At 37.8% G+C, this 23649-nt stretch overlaps 1 protein-coding gene across 24 annotated transcripts in view; it reads right to left on the bottom strand.

Moving 5' to 3' along the window:
* ELF2 (E74 like ETS transcription factor 2) overlaps window positions 1-23649 on the bottom strand; it is a 104422-nt gene that overhangs the window by 58319 nt on the left and 22454 nt on the right. For 9 of the 24 annotated variants that reach the window (XM_021101562.2, XM_021101571.2, XM_084972855.1 and 6 more), the window contains 3 exons: window positions 21209-21296; window positions 19614-19852; window positions 262-427 (listed from right to left, as the gene is read on the bottom strand). The exons of 4 other annotated variants lie outside the window; for them this stretch is intronic. In XM_021101562.2, coding sequence (XP_020957221.1) covers window positions 262-427; window positions 19614-19685 — 238 coding nt within the window. In that variant the 5' untranslated portion in view covers window positions 19686-19852; window positions 21209-21296. The remainder of the gene's footprint in view (window positions 1-261; window positions 428-19613; window positions 19853-21208; window positions 21297-23649) is intronic. 11 more of the 24 variants (XM_084972852.1, XM_021101567.2, XM_084972854.1 and 8 more) reach the window with 2 other exon arrangements.

The raw sequence follows: 23649 nt of genomic DNA, 5'->3' as shown, positions 1-23649 counted from the left end.
GACAAAAATAGTTTTATTATTATGCAACTATAATTTTGTCCTTAAGGTCCATGATATGAAACTGCTAAACTTTAAAGAATTTTAATATAGAACTCTGTATGTATATAAATCTCTTGAATAAGAGATCTTTCACTGGTTTCCAAGCTAAACTAAATAGCATTAAAAAGAGGTTTTTCAGTGTATGAATCATCCGGCAATAGTAATGTTGATACTTACAAAATGAGAAAGTTATAAATAATGAACATTTTATGAGACGTCTACCTGTTTCCACATTCTCGGTCTCAACTTCTTGTTCTTCTGCCACATCTTGCATCATATAAGTCTCATCATCATAAACCAGAACCTGGGCTGCATAGCCCTGCTCTAATCTGGCACTTGGAACTGGCTCCACAATCACTGCTGGATATTCAGAAACCTTTTCACTTTCCTACAAGAGCAAATTTAAAACACAATCAACCTCTTTATTCACAAATTCTGGATTTACTTATAAATCCCTGAGTTCAAATGGTCTCAAGGAGTCCAAATGAGTTTCATGTATTATAAATATGAATGTGAAAATCAAAGTAAGAGATGAAAAGAGCTAACTTTAATAATCTTTTCAAGGCTCAAGAGGTGAGACATATATTAAACATTTTAAATAACCGGGGCAAATTAAAAACATGCATATAATTTCACTCTCTCATGAAAGCCCATAAAATGCAATAAAAGACTTTCAGACATAAAATCATAACAAGAGATAAGAGCAACAAAGGAGAGGAGATAAGAGCAACAAAATCTTAAAAGACTTAAGGTGGATGGATGAATATTATTAAGTGGTTTAGCAGACCCAGGAAAGCCAAATCATAGCCTGGCAGCAAAAAATAAATGAGACACAATACACTTTACACCAGAGGATCCACAGAAGGCAATACCAATTACTTCTGGTAACAGAGGAGCAGCAGGTGGTGGAGAAAGAAGAGGGGGGTTAAAACAAGGAAGATTCCATTAAAGTTGTTTGAAAAGCACTTTTATTCCTAGACCTGCTCCCTCCTCCATGATGCTAGGCAACCGGCCCTTCCCCACCTCAGCAGAAGATTGGAGAGTTACTTTCTGGAGAGAGAAAAACAAGAGCATCTTTGAGGTACATACGCACATTTGCTAGTATCAGTACTGTACCAAAAACAGAGTTCCCAATCAGCTTTTTAGTCCTCTGCTTTTAAGCATGAGCAGACATCCAAGTATACTAGCCATCCAAGGAAAAGCCTCTAATACAAAAAATATTATTTACATAATACACATATATATTATTTTTCTTCACAGAGATAAGAGAAGGTATATCCATAAAACAGAACACAATACAATAAAGAACATTAAAAATAAAGAGGTCTTAGAAATTAAAAACATAATAGCTGAAATGAAAAAAACAGGGGCATGAAAGGACAAAATTGAGGCAGTCTTCCAGGAACCAGAGAAAAAAAAGACATAGGAGAGAAAAGAAAACACTAGTCCAGAAAGTCCAATATCTGAATAACAGGAGTTCCAGGAAAAAAACAGAGGGGAAAAGGACAGCAAGGAATTGAAAGATTTTCTGAAATTTTCCTAGAGTTGAAGGGTATGAGCTGCCCATTTGAAAGGACCTACCAAGTATTTAGTACAGACAAATTAAGGATCGGACCTACACTGAGGCAGACCATTGTGAAATACTACAATACTGGGAAAAAAGAAGATTCTATAAGATTCTTGAAAGAAAATACGGGTCACATACAAAGAAGCAGGACTCAGATTTCAGTCTTCTTAACAGTCATATTGGAAGGAAGATGACAATGGAGCCATTTTTTCAGAACTACAAAGGAAAATTATTTCCATCCTAGAATTCTTCATCCAAACCATCTTATGAAAGTAGAATATTTTCTCAGACATAGATCTCAAAGCATTTACCTTCCATGAATCTTCTTAAGAATCAACTGGAAAGTGTATTCCATCAAAAAAAGAGTAAACTTTTAATAAAGACAACAACTTAAGAAACAGACTATAGAAGATCCAACATGTGAGAGAGACAATAATAATCTTTAGGAGGACTGGACTGTGAAGAGATATTCCAGGATGCCAGCTGTGCTCTGGATTTAAAGGGCAACGAATTCAATTGTAGCAGAGTGACTCCTGAGACAGCATGATAAACTATCATCATCAAGATAACCAACCACTGATGTTGTTCCTAAGGACAGAAGGCCCAGATAAGCCTATTTCAGATATTTATTCATACTCAGCTTACCCTGATGTACCTACTCAGTCCACTGTGCCTTGCTACCAGGATCAGCTCATTTTTACCTCCCAGATATGTTCTGTTTTGATCTACTCCTAAGTGTTAGAAGACCACAAAGAGCTCAAAAATAAAGAACAGCACACTTTCCATGTGACCATACACCTGTTGAACAAACCTACAAAACTGGGCGCATACTGTAGTACTGCCAGATACCCAAGCAAGATGGTTCTAAGTTTCCAAATTTAACTCATTACACTGCTTAATGATTACCTGAGTAGAAACTCTTGATGCCCAGTAACCTGATGCCGAACTAGTTAGGCTGTTTCCTGGAAGCCTTCATCTAACTACGGTAACGCTGCCCCTTACTAAGTCACTTGGCTTAGTACACTATTCATTTTTTCAAAATAAACAATAGGTTGTTTAGGATATATGCACAGACAATAAAACTATAAAGAAAAATAAAGGACAAACAACTCATATAACTCAACAGCTAAAAAACCAACAACCCAATTGAAAAATGGGCAGAAGACCTAAACAGACATTTCTCCAAAGAAGACATACAGATGGCCAACATGAAAAAATGCTCAACATCACTAATTATTAGAGAAATACAAATGAAAATTACAATGAAGTACGACCTCACACCAGTCAAAAAGGCCATCGTTAATAAGTCTACAAAGAACAAATGCTAGAGAGAGTATGGAGAAAAGGGAACTCTCCTACACAGTTGGTAGGAATGTTAATTGGTACAACCACTGTGGAAAACAGTGTGGAAGTACCTCAAAAAGATAAATATAAAGCCATCCCAGTCCTGGGCATATATCTGTAAAAAAACTTGCATTCAAAAAGATATATGCGGACTTCCTGTCATGGCTCAGTGGTTAATGAATCCGACTAGGAACCATGAGGTTGCAGGTTCGATCCCTGGCCTTGCTCAGTGGGTTAAGGATCTGGCGTTGCTGTGAGCTGTGGTGTAGGTGGCAGACGCGGCTCGGATCCCGCGCTGTTGTGGCTCTGGCGTAGGCCTGTGGCTACAGCTCCAATTCAACCCCTAGCCTGGGAACCTCCATGTGCCGTGGGAGCGGCCCAAGAAATGGCAAAAAGACAAAAAAAAAAAAAAAGATATATGCACCCCTATGTTCACTGCAGCACTAGTCACAATAGCTAAGACATGGAAACAACCTAAAAGTCCATTGACAGATGAACAGATTAAGAAAATGAGGTGTATATACAAAATGAACTACTACTCAGCCACAAAAAAGAAATAATGCCCTCTGCAGCAACATGGATGGAACTAGAGACTCTTATACAAAGTCAGAAAGAGAAAGACAAATACCATATGATATCACTTATATCTGGAATCTAATTTATGGCACAAATGAACCTATCTCAGAAAAGAAACAAACTCATGGAGAACAGACTTGTGGTTGCCAAGGGAGAGGGAGTAGGAAGGACTGGGAGTTTGGGTTTAATAAATGCAAACTACTGCATTTGGAGTTGATAAGCAATGAGATCCTGCCGTAGAGCACAGAGCACTATATCTAATCACTTGTGATAGAACATGATAGAAGATGAGAAAAAGAATGTATATATATGTATAAATGGGTCACTTGGCTATACAGAAGAAATTGAGAGAACACTGTAAATCAACTATAATAAAAAAAAAAAACAACAAAAAGTGAAAGAATGATAACATTAAGTGAGGATAATGGCACCTCTGGGGACAGGCATGGGGCTCTGAGGCACACTTAGTATTCCAAAATACTAATAATTTCTATTTTTTTAATTTAATTTTATTTTTTGTCTTTCTGTCTTTTCTAGGGCCGCACCCACAGCATATGGAGGTCCCCAGGCTAGGGGTCCAATCAGAGCTATTGCCGCTGGCCTAGGCCAGAGCCATGGCAACGTGGGATCTGAGCCGTGTCTGTGACCTATACCACAGCTCACAGCAACGCCAGATCCTTAACCCACTGAGCAAGGCCAGGGATCGAACCTGCAACCTCATGGTTCCTAGTCATATTCGTTAACTACTGAGCCACGATGGGAATTCCAATAATTTATATTTTAAACACAAGTGATAGATAGTATGTTCTCTTTTTGTTATTCTTTTTTTTTTTTTTTTTTTTGGTCATCTTCTGTCTTTTTAGGGCCGCACCCTCAGCACATGGAGGTTCCCAGGCTAGGGGTTGAATTGGTTCTGTAGCTGCTTGCTTATGTCAGAGCCACAGCAACACAGGATCCAAGCCGCAAGTATTCAGCCTACACCACAGCTCACAGCAATGCCAAATCCTTAGCCCACTGATTGAAGCCACGAATCAAACCCCTGTCCTCATGGATGCTAGTCAGGTTCACTAACTGCTGAGCCATCGAGGTAACTCCTCTTTGTTATTCTTTTTTTTTTTTTTTTTTTTTGCCTTTTTGCCTTTTTGCCATTTCTTAGGCCACTCCCACAGCACATGGAGGGTCCCAGGCTAGGGGCCTAATCAGAGCTGTAGCAGCTGGCCTGCACCAGAGCCACAGCAACGTGGGATCTGAGCCACATCTGCAACCTACACCACAGCTCGCGGCAATGCCAGATCCTTAACCCACTAAGCAAGGCCAGGGATCGAACCCGTAACCTCATGGTTCCTAGTCGGATTCATTAATCACTGAGCCACGACAGGAACACCCTCTTTGTTATTCTTAAGTTGAACATATTTTATACACTCTTCACGAAAACTTCTAAATAATTTATAAAATTTTTAAATTATTTACTTAAATAGAGTAAGAGTGAATTTTAAAAAAGAAAGTACATATTGAATATTAACACTGAATTTCCTACTCTGCATAAGGCAAAAAAATGAGTTGAACTTTTTAACATTAAAAAAATTTCTTTCCCACAAATCGGATATAATGACAGTTGAATCTTCCTGCTTCCTGATCAGCTCTATAATCACAGACTATAGGCAGTACCACCTACCTATACAATAGCTGTTAATGAGAAGCATGGGATAGGAAAAGACTGATGGTCTCCACTTATTAGAAACTCTGAAAAACAACATCATAAGCAGCATTTGAACTAGTATTGACCCAAGCAATGAATACTTTATTTATGTACAGTCCAAGGGATTTATAACTTATTTTATTCTTCTAAAATCTAATAGTATTTTTAACAGTAACATTAATCTGCAATTATTTTTTATTGTAAACTTCCCACCCCTACCCTACCTGTAGGAAATAAATTTTGTAAACTATGAAATACTTGAGGACTAGAATTCTCTACAGGGCCAATTCCTCTATCTATATTCTTTTCCCCATCAACTAGGATCCTGGACCCAACTCTTCTCTCTCATATCTTAGTCAGGTTTTATCTTGTTTTAATATTTCTATGGTTCTTTGCCTCTATCTATTAAAAAAAAAAGCAAAAAAATTTTTTTAATTAAAAAAATTTCAGGGATGGAGTTCCCATTGTGGTGCAGTAGAAACCAATCTGACTAGGAGTCATGAGGTTGAGGGTTTGATCCTTGGCCTCGCTCCGCGGGTTAAGGATATGGCACTGCCTTGAACTGTGGTGTAGGTTGCAGACTTGGCTTGGGTCCCGTGTTGCTATGGCTGTGGCTGGTTAGACCCCTAGCTTGGGAACTTGGGAACCTCTATATGGCACAGGTGTGGCCCTGAAAAGCAAAAAAAAAAAAAAAAGTCCAGGGAGTTCCCATCATGGCTCAGTGGTAACGAACCCAACTAGGATCCATGAGGACGTGGGTTCGATTCCTGACTTCACTCAGTGGGTTGGGGATCTGGTGTGTCTCTCCCAGATCTCAGACAATATTACAAAGCTACAATAATCAAAACAGTGTGGTACTGGTACAAAAACAGATATACGGATCAATGGAACAGAATAGAGCTCAGAAATAAACCCAGACATCTAGGGTCAATTAATCTTTGACAAAGGAGGCAAGAATATAAAATGGGAAAAAAGACAGTCTCTTAGAGCAAGTGGTGCTGTGAAAACTGGATAGCTGCATATAAATCAATGAAACTAGAACACACCTTCACACCATGCACAAAAACAAAACTCAAAATGGATTAAACATAAGATATGACACCATAAAACTCCTGGAAAAGAACATAGGCAAAACATTCTCGGACATGAACTGTACAAATGCTTTCTTAGGTCAGTCTCTCAAAGCAACAGAAATAAAAACAAGAATAACAAATGGGACCTAATCAAACTTACAAGCTTCTGCACAGCAAAGGAAACCATTAAAAAAAATAAAAATAAAAAGACAACCTACGGAATGAGAGAAAAGAGTTGCCAACAATGTAACCAACAAGGGCTTAATCTCCAAATATACAAACAACTCATACAACTCAACAATGAAAAAAAACAACCCAAGAGTTCCTGCTTTGGCTCAGCAAGTTAAGAACCTGATATGGTGTCTGTGAGGATGCCTGTTCAGTGCTTGGCCTCACTCAGTGGGTTAAGGATCAGGCGTTGTCTTGAGCTGCCGCAAATGCAGAGGTTGCAAATGCAGCTCAAAATCCATTGTTGCTGTGGCTGTGACCTGTGGCTGCTGCTCTGACTCAACACCTAGTCCAGGAACTTTCATATGCTACAGGTGCAGCTGTAAAGAGAAAAAAAGGGGAGGGGATTTGGACACAGAGAGATACATACAGAGGGGAAGACAATTTAAAGACACAAGGAGAAAAATCATGTACATGTATGCCAAAGAACACATGAAGCTTCCAAAAGCTGGAGAGAGGCATAGAAGAGATTCTCCCTCATGGCCCTCAAAAAGAACTAACTCTGTCAAACCTTGATTTCAAAACTTTACTTTCAAACAGAAGTTACTATCTTCTCTTTAAGCCATTCAGTTGATGGTACTTTGTTACGGCAGCACCAATAAACTAATATATCACCTTCATAGCCTTATTTCCTTCATTACTTCACACAGCTGTTTGATTACTTGCTTTGTTCCTAATTCCCAAAAGTGAAAGCATCCATGATTTTTTTTGCTCACGCTCATTCTGCAGCCTGAAACTACCTTCCATTACCTGTACAATTCCTTTTCATACATTCATGGCACAGATCCAGGGAGTCTTCTGTAATCCCCTATTTGGAATCAATTTTTCCATACCAAGTACTGCTAGAACAAATTGTTTGCCTATTATTACCACTATGCACTATCCTGTATTATAATAACCAGTTTTCATATCCAACTCCTTGACAAGATAGTAAAATGATTGAGAACAAGAGTCCATTTTTATATCAAGTCAATTTTCATATCCTCCTCAAGAACATGTACTTCATATAAACTAAACTGGCATTTAAGTATTTGTAGCTTGGTTCAAAGAATGATAGGAGTTCCTGCCGTGGTGCAGTGGGTTAAGGATCCAGCATTGTCTCTGGGAGACACCAGTTAGATCCTGGCCCAGTGCAGTGGGTTAAAGATTTGGCATTGCTTACATTGTGACATAGGTCTCTGACACTGCAGCTCCAGCTCGGATTAGATCCCTGGCCCAGGAATTTCCATATGCCAATGGTGTGACCACAGAAGAAAATAAATAAATATATAAAAGTTGTCATTCCTTATACAAATTTTTTAAATGATAAAGCTCAATAAATTTCAACATGTATTCATAAATTTGACATTTGCTAATATATGAGGGTGAGTAACTTCTTAGCTTTTTTCTGTCAAACAGCAGGAGCCAGCGACAACTGCATATAGATATGCAGATAATTCTCTGAACTGTGTAGAGAAATTAGCAATTTTTATTGAAGAAGGAGGATGGAAAAGAAGAGAGTGGAGAGTCTTTGTTTTATGATAACATAGTAGAAACTTACACATCCACTAGGTTATTTTATTTATTTATTTATTGTCTTTTTGTCCTTTTTAGGGCCACACCCGCAGCACATGGAGGTTCCCAGGCTAGCTGCCGACCTACGCCAGAGCCACAGCAATGCCAGATCCGAGCCGCGTCTGCGACCTACACCACAGCTCACGGCAACGCAGGATCCCAAACCACTGAGAGAGGCCAGGCATCAAACCCAAAACCTCATGGTTCCTAGTCAGATTCGTTTCCGCTGCACCACTACGGAAATTCCAGGTTATTTTATTTATGATCACCACATTCTTGCTCAAGTCACCAAAATATGCAATAATTAAAATGCATGAAATTTAGATTCAGCGGATCTTGGCACAACCTACATATTTCTCTACAGGCTAAGGTTGTCAGACTTAGCAAATAAAAACACAACTTATCCAGTTAAATTTGAATTTCAAATAAACCAGTAAGTGTAAGGATGCTCCATGCAATATTTGGTATATACCTAAAGTAAAAAGTTATTTGTAAACCTGAAATTTAAATTTAACTGGACAGCCTTTATTTTTACGGCAATCCTACCACAAGCACTAATTTAAAGTACTCAGAAACTTCCATTCAAGTAGAGAAATTCTTAAAGAGGCAGGGCAAGTACAACACTGCACTGTTCACCTATGAAGTACATTTATAACACACTCAAGTCACTGAGTATCCAACATTTCCAAAGACAAATATACATAAAATGACTGAGGGCAGTGATTATCACTAAATGTTAGAAATACATTGAAAGACATGGAATTTGGGAGTATATTAAAAAAAAAATACATACATTTATTTCACATTTTTTCTTCTGTGGTAGAGTAAGGTCACGTTCAAAGCCTTATCAAAAATGAAACATACAGTCTGGCAGGCTCTGGGGGACTAACCTCTCCAAAGCATTTACCCCCAGAAACCATTTCAAATAAAATAAAAACAGTGTGCTTGCTAAGCAAACACAGCTTTAAGACAAGTCCCCTAACCAACATGTTCATAAGGCAAAAAAAAGAAAAAAAACATCCATCAGAAATGGATTAAATAACTACTGTTTATCTACATACTGATAGACTGTCCAGCATCAATTAAACAGTTAAACAGATACATATGTATCATCATGGAAAAGTATCCAGGATACAAATAAGTTGGGGGGGGGAATGAGTAACAGAACAGTACTATTGTATAATTCTATTTAAATACATATTTATTTTACAAATGCATTTTAAAAATCTGAAAAATATCTCTCAAACTACAAATAACCTAATAAGAGAGCTGAGCAAATAAAAGTATGTCTGAGTTTATTGTTTTTTGCAATAATCCAGTATAACTAAGAAGAAAAATCAAAATACCTTTTCTTAATTAAAAAAAATAGGGAGTTCCCGTCGTGGCGCAGTGGTTAACGAATCCGACTAGGAACCATGAGGTTGCGGGTTCGGTCCCTGCCCTTGCTCAGTGGGTTAACAATCCGGCATTGCCATGAGCTGTGGTGTAGGTTGCAGATGTGGCTCAGATCCCGCGTTGCTGTGGCTCTGGCATAAGCTGGTGGCTACGGCTCCAATTGGACCCCTAGCCTGGGAACCTCCATATGCCGCGGGAGCGGCCCAAGAAATAGCAAAAAGACAAAAAAAAACAAAAAACAAAAAAACAAAACAATGATAGGAGTACCCTGGTGGTACAATGGGTTAAGGACCTGGCACTGTCACTGCTATGGCTTGGGTCGCTGCTTTAGCACTGGTTCAATCCCTGGCCCAACAACTTCCACATGCCCTGGGCACAGCCAATAATAATAATAATAGTAGTAATAATAATAATAGTAGTAATAATAATAATAGTAGTAATAATTACAATGACAAAAAAACCTTCAGGTCTACAGGGGTAATTTAAAAAGAAAGATCATTGGCATAATATAAAATTTGCAGGACAGGAGTTCCCGCAGTGGCACAACAGGATCAGGGGCGTCCTGGGAGCACTGGGATGTGGGTTTGATTCCCCAGCCCAGCACAGCAGGTTGGGGATCCAGCGCTGACACAACTGCAGCCTAGGTCTTGACTGCAGCTCAGATATGATCCCTGGCCCAGGAATTCCACATGCCAATGCAGCAGCAGAAAATGAAAAACAAAAAACTTGCAGGATAATCTATCTCAACAAATAAATCTTATTTTTATTCAACTTTACCTAGTATATTTATATAAATAAAACACACCCATTTTAAATGTATAGTTTATGGATTTCCACAAATGTAAACATCCCTGTAAATACCATCACACTCAAGAAATAGAATACTTCCATTACCCCATAAAGTTCCCTTGCAACCCCTGTATCAGTTAAACCTTCACAATCACCACCACACCACCACCTACTCCCCCACCCACCCATGGGCAACCACCAATCTTTCTATTCTATACATTTGCCTTTTCATATAATGGAACCAACAGTTTTTGTACTCCTGTATTTGAGTTCTTTAAATTAGCATAATGTTAATACTTATTTTTTTTTTTTTTTTGGTCTTTTTGCTATTTCTTTGGGCCGCTTCTGCGGCATATGGAGGTTCCCAGGCTAGGGGTCTAATCGGAGCTGTAGCCACCAGCCTACGCCAGAGCCACAGCAACGCGGGATCCGAGCCGCGTCTGCAACCTACACCACAGCTCACGGCAACGCCGGATCGTTAACCCACTGAGCAAGGGCAGGGACCGAACCCGAAACCTCATGGTTCCTAGTCGGATTCGTTAACCACTGCGCCACGACGGGAACTCCAATGTTAATACTTATACATGTCACTGCATGTATAAGTAGATCATTTCTTTTTATTGCTAAGACTTCCATTGTCTTGATAGACCTGTCTTCATATGGCTGTAATGCTCCTATTAATGTCCTACTATCTCCCTCCCTTCCTTTATATTTTAACCTACAAATCAGATTACCAGATCATTTGGTGACTTTACTCTTAATTTTTAAAAGACTATAAAATTATTTTCCAAGGTGTATGTTATACTGTTTTACATTCCCATCAGCAATCTATGAGAGTTTCAGTTGCTGCTCTACATCTCTAAATAGGCAATCACTCTGGAATTTTCATCATTCTATACAAGTATGTTAATAGTATCTCTTGTGTTTTCACTTCACATTTCCCTGATAGCTAATAACACTGCACATTTTTAAATGTGATTATTGGCCATTCATATAATTATCTGTTCAAATCTTTTTCCCATCTTAATGGATTATCTCCAATTTATTATATGTAACCTTAATATAAGTCCTTTAAAATATTCTAAATATAGGTACATGGTATTGTAAATAATTTTTCCAATCTTTGGGTTTCCATTTTCTTAATGGGACTTTTTTTTTTTTTTTTTGTCTTTTTGCCATGTCTTGGGCCGCTCCTGCATGGCATATGGAGGTTCCCAGGCTAGGGGTCCAATCAGAGCTGTAGTCCCCAGCCTATGCCAGAGCCACAGCAAAGCGGGATCTGAGCCTTGTCTGCAACCTACACCACAGCTCATGGCAACGCCGGATCCTTAACCCACTGAGCAACGACAGGGATCAAACCCGCAACCTCATGGTTCCTAGTCATATTCGTTAACCACGGAGCCACGACGGGAACTCCAGGGACTTTTTTAAGAGGAAGATGCTTTTCATTTAAATTAAGCTCAATTTATCATTTTCTTCTTTCAAGGTTCTTATTTTTGGTGTTCAATCTAAGAAATTACTGCATATTTAGAGGTTGAAAAAACTTGCTCCTTATGTTTTCTTCTAGAAATTTCTATAGTTCATGGTTTTTGGTATATTTTTATTAGATTCCACATATAAGTGATATGTCTACAGTCTAGTTTTAACACTTAATTTTATAATCAGATTTTTTTTGCCATACCAGTGGCATGCGGAAGTTTCCTGGCCAGGGATTGAACCCATGCCACACCAGCCCCCTGGAGCTGCTGCAGTGACAACGCCAGATCCTTAACCCATTTCAAATTGCATTTTTCCAGACTATATAGATAAAATTGATATGACATATTCCCCTATTCTACATTAATTATTTCCAATAGTTGTGTGGATTTCTTAGGAATTTCTATGTACATTATTGTATTATTTAGAAATAAAGACAGGCACTCCCTCATGGCTCAGCAGGTCAAGAATCAGGTCCCCTCACTGCTGTAGCACAGGTTAAATCTCTGGCCTTAGAACTTCTACATGCCCTAGGCATGGCCGATAAAATAAGAGATTTATTTCTTCTTTTCCAACCTCTAAGTCTTATTTTTCTTGCTCTGTAGCAATGCTGTTAGTACAATGTAGACTAGAAGTGGTCAGAGCAGACATTCTTGCCTTGCTATCAACCTTAAAGGGACAACACTCATCCAGTCTTTCTCCATTAAGCATGATGCTGGCTGTGGGTTTTTCATAGATACACTTATCAGGTTGAGAAAATTGCTCTTTATTATTAGTTTAGGGAATCTGCATTATAGGTATTGAATTTTGGAAAATGGGTTTTCTGTGGTTACTGATATGATCATATGACTTTTCCCTTTTCTTTGTTGATATGGTGACTTAACATAGATTAAATCTACCTCCCTGGGATAAACTCCATTTGAGACACAGGATCCTTTTTTTTTTTTTTTTTTTTTTTTTTTTCAGGGCTGCACCTGCAGTATATGGAGGTTCCCAGGCTAGGGGCTGAATCGGAGCTACAGCTGCCGGCCTTTGCCAGAGCTACAGAAACGTGGATCCAAGCTGTGTCTGCAACCTACGTCACAGCTCACAGCAATGCTGGATCCTTTAACCCACTAAGTGAGGCCAGGGATTGAACCCTCATCCTCATGGATAGTAGTCGGGCTTGTTACCTCTGAACCACAACTGGAACTTCCAGGATCCCTTTTATATGTTGCTGAATCAACTGACTGCCAGTATTTCATCAAGAATGTTTCTATGTTCATGAAGAATACTGCTTTGTAATTTTCCTATTAAATCTGTCTGGTCTTGGTATCAGGGTAATGCTAACCTCATGAGTTAGAAAATGCTGCCTTGAGCATTTTCTAGAGTCATGTTAGAGTTGTGTAGAATTGGTATTATTTCTTTCCTAAACACTTGGCAGATCAAGAAAGCCATTTAGCTCTGTAATTTTCTTTGCAGGAAAGTTTCTGACTAAAATTACAACTTATTTAAAACATAGAGGGTTATTCAGCCTTGTCATATTCCTTTTGAAATGACTTTCAAGGAATTCATTCATTTCATCTGAGCTGTCAAACTTACTGGTATCATAAAGTTGTTCATAATACTTAGTATCCATAGTATCTTTCATTCCTGATATTAGTAATTATTTCCTTCTGTTTTCTTCTGCAGTCTACTTAGAGATTTTTATTAATGTTATTGATCTTTCAAAGGTTGAACTTTTTTTTTTTCTTTTTTTTTTTTTTTTTGGCTTTTCAGGGCCACACCTGCAGCATATGAAAATTCCCAGGCCAGGGGCCGAATCAGAGCTACAACTGCCAGCCTACACCACAGCCAGAGCAATAAAAGATCCAAACCGTGTCTGCAACCTACACCACAGCTCACAGCAACACCAAATCCTTAGAGGACAGGGATCCAACCTGTGCCCTCATGGATACTAGTTGGGTTTGTTACTGCTGAGCCACAACGGGGACTCCTCAAAGGATGAACTTCTGCTTTAATTTATGTATTGTTCACTTTCTACTTCATTGATGTTGGGGTGTGTTTTTTTTTTTTTTTTTTTTTTTTTTTTGGCTGCCCCTACAGCAAGCAGAAGTTCCTGGGCCAGGGATCTAACCTGCACCAGAGCAGTGACCTAAGCTACTGCAGTGACATCAGATCATTAACCCACTGAGCCACCTGGGAACTCCTTATTTTTATTATTCCATTCCTTCTTACTTTGGGTTTGATTTAATCTTCATATTCTAGCTTGAGGTAAAACCTTAAGATTGATTTTCCTTATCTAATATAAATATTTGAAGCTATAATTTCTAAACACTGCTTTAGCTCTATCCCTCTAATTTGATATATTTTCATTTCGAATTTGATATTTATTTTTATTTGGTTTGAATATTTTCTAATTTCTTTTGTGATTTATTCTTTAATCCATGGGTTATAAAAAAGTGAGCTGTTTAATATGCAAATATTCAAAATTTTGCATTTTTGTTTTTAACTTCTGATATAATTCTGCTTTGACTTCACAACTTAATATATGATTTCAATCCTTTTAAAAGTTTTTTAGGGAGTTCTCGTCATGGTGCAGCAGAAATGAATCCAACTAGGAACCATGAGGTTGCAGGTTTGATCCCTGGCCTCGCTCAGTGTATTACGGATCCAGTGTTGCCCTGAGCTGTGGTGTAGGTCGAAGACCCAGCTCAGATCTGGCATTGCTGTGGCTCTGGCTTAGGCCAGCAGCAGCAGCTCCAATTAGACCCCTAGCCTGGAAATCTCCGTGGGCCGCAGGAGTGGCACTAAAAAGACCAAAAAAAAAAAAAAAATTTTTTTTTTTAATTACTGAGATGTGTAGCCCAGAATATGATCTGTTTGGCTCACTGTCCATGTGCAACGAATTATGCAATTATGCAATTATGAAATGAATTATGCAATCTGATACTATCAGGCATAGTGTTCCATAAATGTCCATTAGGTGAGGTGAGTTGATGAAGTTATCCCAAGTTTTCAAATCTTCATTGATTTTCTAATTGACCTATCAATTACTGAGAGAGGAATGCTGCAAACTTGTGGATTTATCTATTCCTTCTTTCAGTTCTGTCAGTTTATGATTTACATAATTCAAGCTCTAATATTGACCAAATACACATTTAGGGTTGTTAAGTCTTCTTCACAAGATGGTCCTTTTATCATTTAGGAACTGTCTGTTTTTTGTTTTTTAAACAGCCACACCTGCGGCATATGGAAGTTCCCAGGCCAGGGGTTGAATCGGAGCTACAGCTGAGGCCTGCCACCACCACAGCAACACAGGATCCAAGCCATGTCTACGACCTACACCACAGCTCACAGCACTGTTGGATCCTTAACCCACTGATCAAGGCCAAGAATTGATGGATTCTGATCCTCATGGATACTGGTCAGGTTTGTTACTGCTGAGCCACAAGAGAAACACCTACATTATTTATGGTCATATCCACAGCATATAGAAGTTCCCAGGCCAGGGACTGAATCTGAGCCACAGCTTCACTTACACTAGAGCTGTGGCAAAGCCAGATCCTGTTACACACTGCACTGGGCCTGGGATCAAACCAACGCTTCCACAGAGACTGGAGCCACTGCAGTCAGATTCTTAGCTCACTGTGCAATAGCAGGAACTCCAACATTTTACATTTTTTTGTTAATTTTCTACAAGCCGTATTATTTTCCATGATATTCTCTAATTACAGACCTTACAAAAGAAAGCTAGATATTCTTAATGTTAATTTCATACCCACCAAATAACCAGAACTCTTATTAGTTCTAATGCTTTTTCATGGATTCTCTTTGGTTTTCCCAGGTGGCGAATCATATTATCTGCAAATAATAATTTGGTGTCTTTTATATATATATATATATATATATATATATATATATATATATATATTTTCATTATGTGGTCAGATTACAGGAAAATATCAAATAATAGTTATGGTAGTGCCCATACTTTCTCTCTACGTACTGCAGTACTCGATCATTAAAGAGGATTCTAGCTCTTGATCTGCAACAGTTACTATTTTATAATGTTAAAGAAAAATACATCTAGGAGTTCCCGTCATGGCGCAGTGGTTAGAATCCAACTAGGAACCATGAGGTTGCAGGTTCGATCCCCGGCCTCACTCAGGGGGTTAAGGATCTGGTGTCAATGTTAGCTGTGGTATAGGTCACAGACATGGCTTGGATCTGACATTGCTGTGGCTGTGGTGTAGGCTAGCGGCTACAGCTCCAATTTGATCCCTAGCCTGGGAACCTCCATAGGCCACAGCTGTGGCCCTAAAAAGCAAAAAAAAAAAAAAAAGATTAATACTGAATTTCATAATATCATATTTCATCAATTATTTTATCCCTAATAACATATCCTGCCATATTAGCAGGGATAGATATTACATTAATGGGGTTTTTTTTAATAATGATTTTTATTTTTTCCATTATAGCTGGTTTAGTGTTCTGTCAATTTTCTACTGGACAGCAAGGTGACCCAGTCACACACATATGTATACATTCTTTTTTCTCACATTATCATGAGCCATCATAAGTGGCCAGATATAGTTCCTAGTGCTATATAGCAGGATCTCATTGCTAATCCATTCCAAAGGCAATAGTTTGTTATCTATTAACCCCAAATTCCCAATCCACTCCACTCCCTCCCCCTCGGCAACCACAACTCTGTTCTCCATGTCCATGGTTTTCTTTTCTGTGGAAAGGTTCATTTGTGCCATATATTGGATTCTAGATATAAGTGATATCATATGATATTTGTCTTTCTCTTTCTGACTTACTTCACTCAGTATGAGAGTCTCTAGTTCCATCCATGTTGCTGCAAATGGCATTATTTTGTTCTTTTTTATGGCTAAGTAGTATTCCATTGTATATATATACACCACATCTTCTTAATCCAATCATCTGTCTATGGATATTTAGGTTGTTTCTATGTCTTGGCTATTGTGAACAGAGCTGCCATGAACAAGCAGGTACATGGATCATTTTCAAGGAAAGTTTTGCCCAGTTATATGCTCAAGAGTGGGATTGGTGGGTCATATGGTAGTTCTACATATAGTTTTCTAAGTTACCTCCAAACTGTTTTCCACAGTGATGGTACCAATTTACACTCCCACCAACAGTGCGGGAGGGTTCTGTTTTCTCTAGACCCTCTCTAGCATTTGTTGTTTGTGGACTTATTAGTGATGGCCATTCTGACTGGTATGAGGTGGTACCTCATAGTAGTTTTGATTTGCATTGCTCTAATAATCAGTGCTCTTGAGAATTTTTTCATGCGCTTGTTGGCCATCTGTATGTCATTCTTGGAGAAATGTCTATTCAGGTCTTTTTTCCATTTTGCCATTGGGTTGTTTGCTTTTTTTGCTGTTGAGTTGTATAAGTTGTTTGTATATTTTATTAGAGATTAAGCCCTTGCCAGTAGCATCGTTAGAAACTATTTTCTCCCATTCTGTAAGTTGTCTTTTAATGGTTTTCTTAAAATTGAATTATCCTTGTATATCTAAATCCTATTTGGTAATTGAAACTTTTAACATATGACTGTATTTTATAAACATTACTATTTTGTTTTTGACTTTTTAATCTATACTCATTAGCAAGATTGTAGTTTACTTTTTTGGTATCTTCGTCAAATAGAGTTATTCTAATTTTATAAAATGTATTACTTTTATAATATGGAATAAAATCACAAAAAATAAAGTCTAAAAATCACTAATAACTCTCCAAATGCCCACCACTTTTTTAAACACTTATTCTTCAGATTTTGGAGCTATGGCAATAAAATCTTGACAGGTCTTTTTCTCCTACCCTACTCTACATTTTAGAATGGAGCTAGTACAGATTATATATTATATATACATTCCTGAATAGCTGCTTATAAGACAAAATTTTAACTTTCAAATACCACCATCCCCAAAATTCCCTTGGTAAAATTAGGTGGTATTTCAGATACTAGTGTCTTTCTTTATGCCAGGAATTGTTTTCCCCAAGTGTTTATACAGCCCAATTTCTTACTTTATATATGTCTAAACTAAAAGGCCATCTCTTCAGAGAAGCCTTCCCTGTCTACCCTAAATAGCCCTACCAACTCCCCATCTATCTTCAGTCCTGATTTATTCCTCACAGCCATTCTGAAATATTTTATCCCCAATGGCTAGACTACTTGACACAAAGTAAGTGGTCAACTAATTATCTGTTGAAAAAACAAATGAGTAAAAGTAAGTGGCACCCACACAACATAATTTGAAGAACAAAGCCCCCAAGAATAGTTTCTTCCTTTCTAGTGCCACACTACCTAAAATGCCTGTGAACACAGGCATTTTATAAGGTTATCATATATCATTTATAAGGTTATCATATAAATCATTAGTCAATAATGCCTTGGTAAAATTATTTCATTTATCAAATTCTCTCTTCCATAATAATCATTCTTCAAGCCATGAATACCTGGGGTTCCACTGTAAATGAAGGAAAACATAGAGTCTTCCAGAAGCAAATTATACTCATTTCCCCATAATAGAAGTACTCATCAGCACACGGTAAATAAACATATTCTGCCTATTGTTCTTAGCAGCTCCCCCACAGAATTAAATACCAACAGAGTAAGACTATGGGACAATGAGAAAGCACTTGAAAGAGCAATCACTGGTCTGGGTGATATAGGAGGAGATAAAAGTCCCCTGAGTCCCTCCTTTCTTTGGTGAGTCATACCAGGAAGTGATCATACAGAAAGTGAATCTTTAAGAAAGAAGTAGAAACTGATCATGAGAATAAAACATGTTCTTTACTGCAGCTCCCAATGGACTTTGAACAAGTTTTAGATTCAAATATAACAGGAACATTTCAGTGACCAAGTCCACTGAAAACAAAAGAAAAGCAGTACCTTCACTTTATCCCCTTCCCACCAACTTTGCCCAAAGCTATTTAGGAAGACTGAGGAGACACCAAGCAAGCAAGAAAAAGAACACAGACTTCAGAACAAACAGCATGACATCCTGTTTCTCAGTCATGTCACTAGGACCACTGTGCTGGTACTAAGTACCAGTAACAGCAGTATATATCACAGAATACAGAAAACAGAGTTTTCAAATACAGTAAATTTTCCATTTTCCCATTCCAGTTCCCATCTAATCTCTGAGCAAATATTTGTCTATTATTGAGACAGCATTACTTCATTTTAATTTAGATACCTCCCAATATTCAGCCTTTACTGAATGGTGGGGACAGAAGCCAGGCTCTAAAGTCCATATATTTCCGGTACTGTTATTTTTCTACTCCTATCTCTTATTCTTTAATGTTAAGAATAATAATAACCAAATATGCTAATGATGCAAAATTCTCCAAGTATAAAATTTCAAAAACTTAATTTCTTTTCTAATTTACAAATTATCTAAATTCTTAAGTACAAATAATATATGATTAAAATATGATGGGATTCCCACATTGAATTAGATGTAATAGTCAAAAAACAAAGACAATAACTAAAGAGATACAAAATTCTAAATTAAGATGCATCTAATTTGATATATGGTATATACCTATATACTCTAAAAGACAAAACAATGGATTTTATCAGGAAACTAAATCTACTTTCTCAACTAACACTACTGTTCTTTCAGTTTTTCCCTCCCAGGTCATTCCAATATACACATGTTCCAACAACTCAGGCAACTCAAGCCCAACAGTACCTTCCACAACCTTCTATTTCCTAATTATATGAGGACACATGACACACATGTAGTTTCATGCATTGTACATTCCTACTCTCAATTACCTATTTCCCATTAAATTCATTAGTTCATGCATTAATTTCTATAAACAAAACAAAAATGTAATACATTGGATGCCTAACCTCTTGATTTTCTACTCCATTGCTGGAAAGCTCCAAAATAGAACCTCCACTGTCAACCACTGCTGATGTCATTGTTTATTCCCTGAGGAAGCTTCAAATGCTATTAATCAACGTAATTAAAGGTTCATGGATGACTGCCAGTGTTATAGGTTTGTGTTATCATGTTTTAAAAGTCAATAGAGATGGAGTAGAGTAGATGTCCAGAAATCCAGTCTTCTAAAGATGATTAACCAGAGAGCCTAAAAAGAGGAAGAATTTGAAGTTATTAAAAATATACAAGAAAGATTTAAAGCAAAACCTATTCTGCAATCTAATTTTTAACATTTTTGTAAACTGTGAAAAAGGAGATAGTTATACAGCCTTGTATCAGAAGAGGGCAGTAATGAGCATTCTGCTTAGAGCTGTCAAGTTCAGTAACAATTTGAAGTTAAGTTCTTACCAACTTATTGCATGTTATGACCTTATGATATTTACTGTCTAAGAGATAAAATGTTATAACTTCCTCCTCTTATTAATACATACTATTATTCCTGAAATATTTTGGTGAAAATTCCTATCATTAAAAAAAAAAAATGCTATGCACTGGGCCGAGACAACTTTTAAAATTATTCACCTATCTAACAAATTAAAAGAGTAGTTTGAAAATAGTGAAATGACTTGGAATGCCTTTACTATATATTATCATTCTTTCCTCGATTTTATTTTTTTTAGTTCAAAATACAATATAGCAAATGGTTCCAGGTAACATTAATTCAAGCTTTTTTCCCTGGTAGAGATGAATGTCAATATGTACATCATCTAGATTTATTTATTTGTATTATTCCTAAAAAGCTACATCTTATTTGATTTTGTTAATGTTGAATATTTCAGAGAAATTACAGACTCACTTCTAACAGGATTTTTTCACAGTGAAATTAAAGAATGCAAAAAATTAAGCACATTTATGGAGTTCCCGTCGTGGCTAAGTGGTTAGCGAATCCAACTAGGAACCATGAGGTTGCAGGTTCGATCCCTGCCCTTGCTCAGTGGGTTAATAAGGATCTGGCGTTGCCAGGAGCTGTGGTGTAGGTTGCAGACATGGCTCGGATCCCTTGTTGCTGTGGCTCTGGCATAGGCCAGTGGCTGCAGCTCCGATTGGACCCCTAGCCTGGGAACCTCCATATGCTGTGGGAGTGGCCCTAGAAAAGGCAAAAGACCAAAAAAAAAAAAAAAAATTAAGCACATTTAAAGAGAAAAGAATAAACATTTCTAATTAATCAATCCATTAATATTGTGTCCTCTATTAAGTTTGAACATGAGTACCATACAGATATATAAATAAAATAATAATTTCCATAAACTTCTACAATAAAAAGAAATATCTGAAAAAAAAAGCATAAATTCCACCTCCCTAAGACTCATTCAGTACTATTAGTCTCCTTTTTGATCTTATCAACAGAAAATGAGAGAGGAACTATTTGTTATCTTAAAAAAAATTAATAAAAATCCACAATCTTATCACACTACTATAAAGTACTACAATATTATAAAGTAACAACTATTTTCAATTTGTTTTCTAATCACAGATAGTAACAGCAGAAATAAATTTTACTTACAATTTGAAGGTTTAGTAGTCTAATCATCCTTCACTATTTTCACAACTTGGCAAGAGCTAAAATATAAACCAGCAGTTCTCTGGAACTACTAGTGGGGGGAAAAGAGAGTATTAATATAATTCTACTAAAAATATTTTGCCCAAAGTAGGTATAATTCATACAGTATTACTTATTACAATTAAAAGAAACCATCTCCAAAGCCTGATGACACATTTTGTAACGAACACATTAAAGAAATTATTCCTGGAGTTCCCGCTGTGGTGCAGTGGGTTAAGGATCCAACTTCAGTGGCTCAGGTCTCTGGGGAGGTGAGGGTTTGATCCTGGCCCAGGGCAGTGTGTTAAAGGATCTGGCACTGCCACACTGCAGCGCAGGTCATAGCTGTGGCTTATGTTCAACCCTTGCCTGGCCCCCGGAACTTCCATATGCTGCAGGTACAGCCTTAAAAAAAAATAAATAAATAAATATAAAGATAATTTTGGAGTTCCCGTTGTGGTCCAGTGGAAACAAATCTGACTAGTATACATGAGGACAGAGCTTCAATCCCGGGCCTCTCTCAGTGGGTTAAAGATCTGACACTGTCATAAGCTGTGGTGTAGGTTGCAGACGCAGCTCAGACCTGGCATTGCTGTGGCTGTGGCATAGGCTAGCGACTACAGCTTCAATTCAACCCCTAGCCTGGGAATCTCCATATGCCACAGTATGGCCCTAAAAAGACAAAATAATAATGATAATAATAATTTTTAAAAGAAATTATTTCCAGGCTACTAAAGAATCTGAAGGGTTTTTTTTCAAACTTAAAACTTTAAGTCACCACAAACGACCAAGGATAGATTTCAACACATATATCCTATACACCATATTTCGTGCTCTATTTCAATTAGCCAACAGGATTTTAACAAGTGGTGGCAGGTATAATACCCCAGATCTCCAAAAGTATAAAATCAACTTTAAATTACTACTATTAATTTTTCTGCTGTTCACTTTGCTGCTCTCTCACCCTCCAAACCTAGCATCCAGACAAATTGAAACACCCCAAGCCTCCTCAAATAGCACTCTTCCTTTCTAAAACTAATCTACTGACCTATGCACTGGATCTTAGGCCTTGTTGCACCAATTATTCCCTCTTTTCCCTTAACTTTCTCTTACTTAACATTGGGTCCATTCCCTCAAAATATAAACATTTACAAGTCTCTCGTCTTAAACATGACTCCTCCATGACACTGCATAGTCCTCCAGCTACTGCTCTAGTTTCCTCTTTCTCAGATAAAGTCCTACAAAAAAAAAAAAAATCTTTTATACTTTGCACCCACGTCCTAATTTCTCAGGTACTCCTTCTATGGAAGTTTGGCATCAATCACCACCAAATGAAATTTTTACTAAAGTCTGGTTATCAAATCCAATGGATACTTTTCTGTCTTCAAAAGACTTAATATCTTTAAGCATATGACACTTGAACATTCCCTCCTTGAAACCTACCTTCTCCCTCTCTAGCTCCCTCTCCCACTCCTTTTCAATTCCCTCTTGCAGCCGGCCCACCCCTAGTTTTCAAGGAGCTTGAAGAGTACAAATATAAGCCCATATGTCATATGTCTAAATAGTTTAAAGTTATAAACCAAACCAACAAGCTAGTATGTTATTATTCTATCCTCCTATCCTGACATATATACTTTTATAACAACCTATAGGGCTAAGTTCAGATTTAGAATTCTCAGATTCAACATCTATTGGGGATGGAAAGACCATACCCTAACCTCACCCTGCAGCATGCCCCTTTTCTTCTTTCTTTTTCTGGCTGCACTGGCAGCATACAAAAGTACCTGGGCCGGGGACTGAACCTGTGACACAGCAATGACAAGGCCAGATCCTTAACTGCTAGGCCACCAGGGAACTCCCAGCCTGCCCCTTTTTCTCATCCCAATTTTGGCTCCACTTTATACTATAAGGAGCCTCATACACATACATGTAGACATCCCAGACAATATGTCTCAGCTCTGGCCATATGCCTGCAAACAGCTGCCAGTTGGCCTAGGGAAGCCCATACATGTGGTACAGTCAATAGAGGTGAGAATCAGGGAAAAGATCTGCAAAGGACCACACTGGGTAGGGAATTTTGGGGTTAAAATACTCTTAACTTGATCTCAAAATGGGTACCAGATGGACTTGTTCCCTTGCTCCCTCAAAATCCTCATCCTAGATCCGGAGGAGTGTAATTGAAGGATTTCCAAAGCACAAGCTCAGAGCAAGTTTCCCACTTGGATAAGTTTAAGGACAGTGCCACTCTCTGGTCAACTCCTACACGTAGGTACTTCCAGAATCCCATCCCTAGTCCTCTTCTGACTCCCTCACACTCTCATATACTGCCACAGCTTCATTCAAATCTCTCTTCCATTCTAAACCATTTTATTTTATTTATTTTTTTACTTGCTTTAATTGCTCAA

This window comes from Sus scrofa, chromosome 8 (assembly GCF_054392235.1).
Source record: "Sus scrofa isolate SSC_HxYL_T2T_F1_AM1 chromosome 8, Sscrofa_HxYL_maternal_Yorkshire_Landrace_v2.0, whole genome shotgun sequence".
Lineage (NCBI taxonomy): Eukaryota > Metazoa > Chordata > Mammalia > Artiodactyla > Suidae > Sus > Sus scrofa.
The sequence above is the reverse complement of the archived record's forward strand: the minus strand, read 5'-3'. Positions and strand labels throughout refer to the sequence as shown.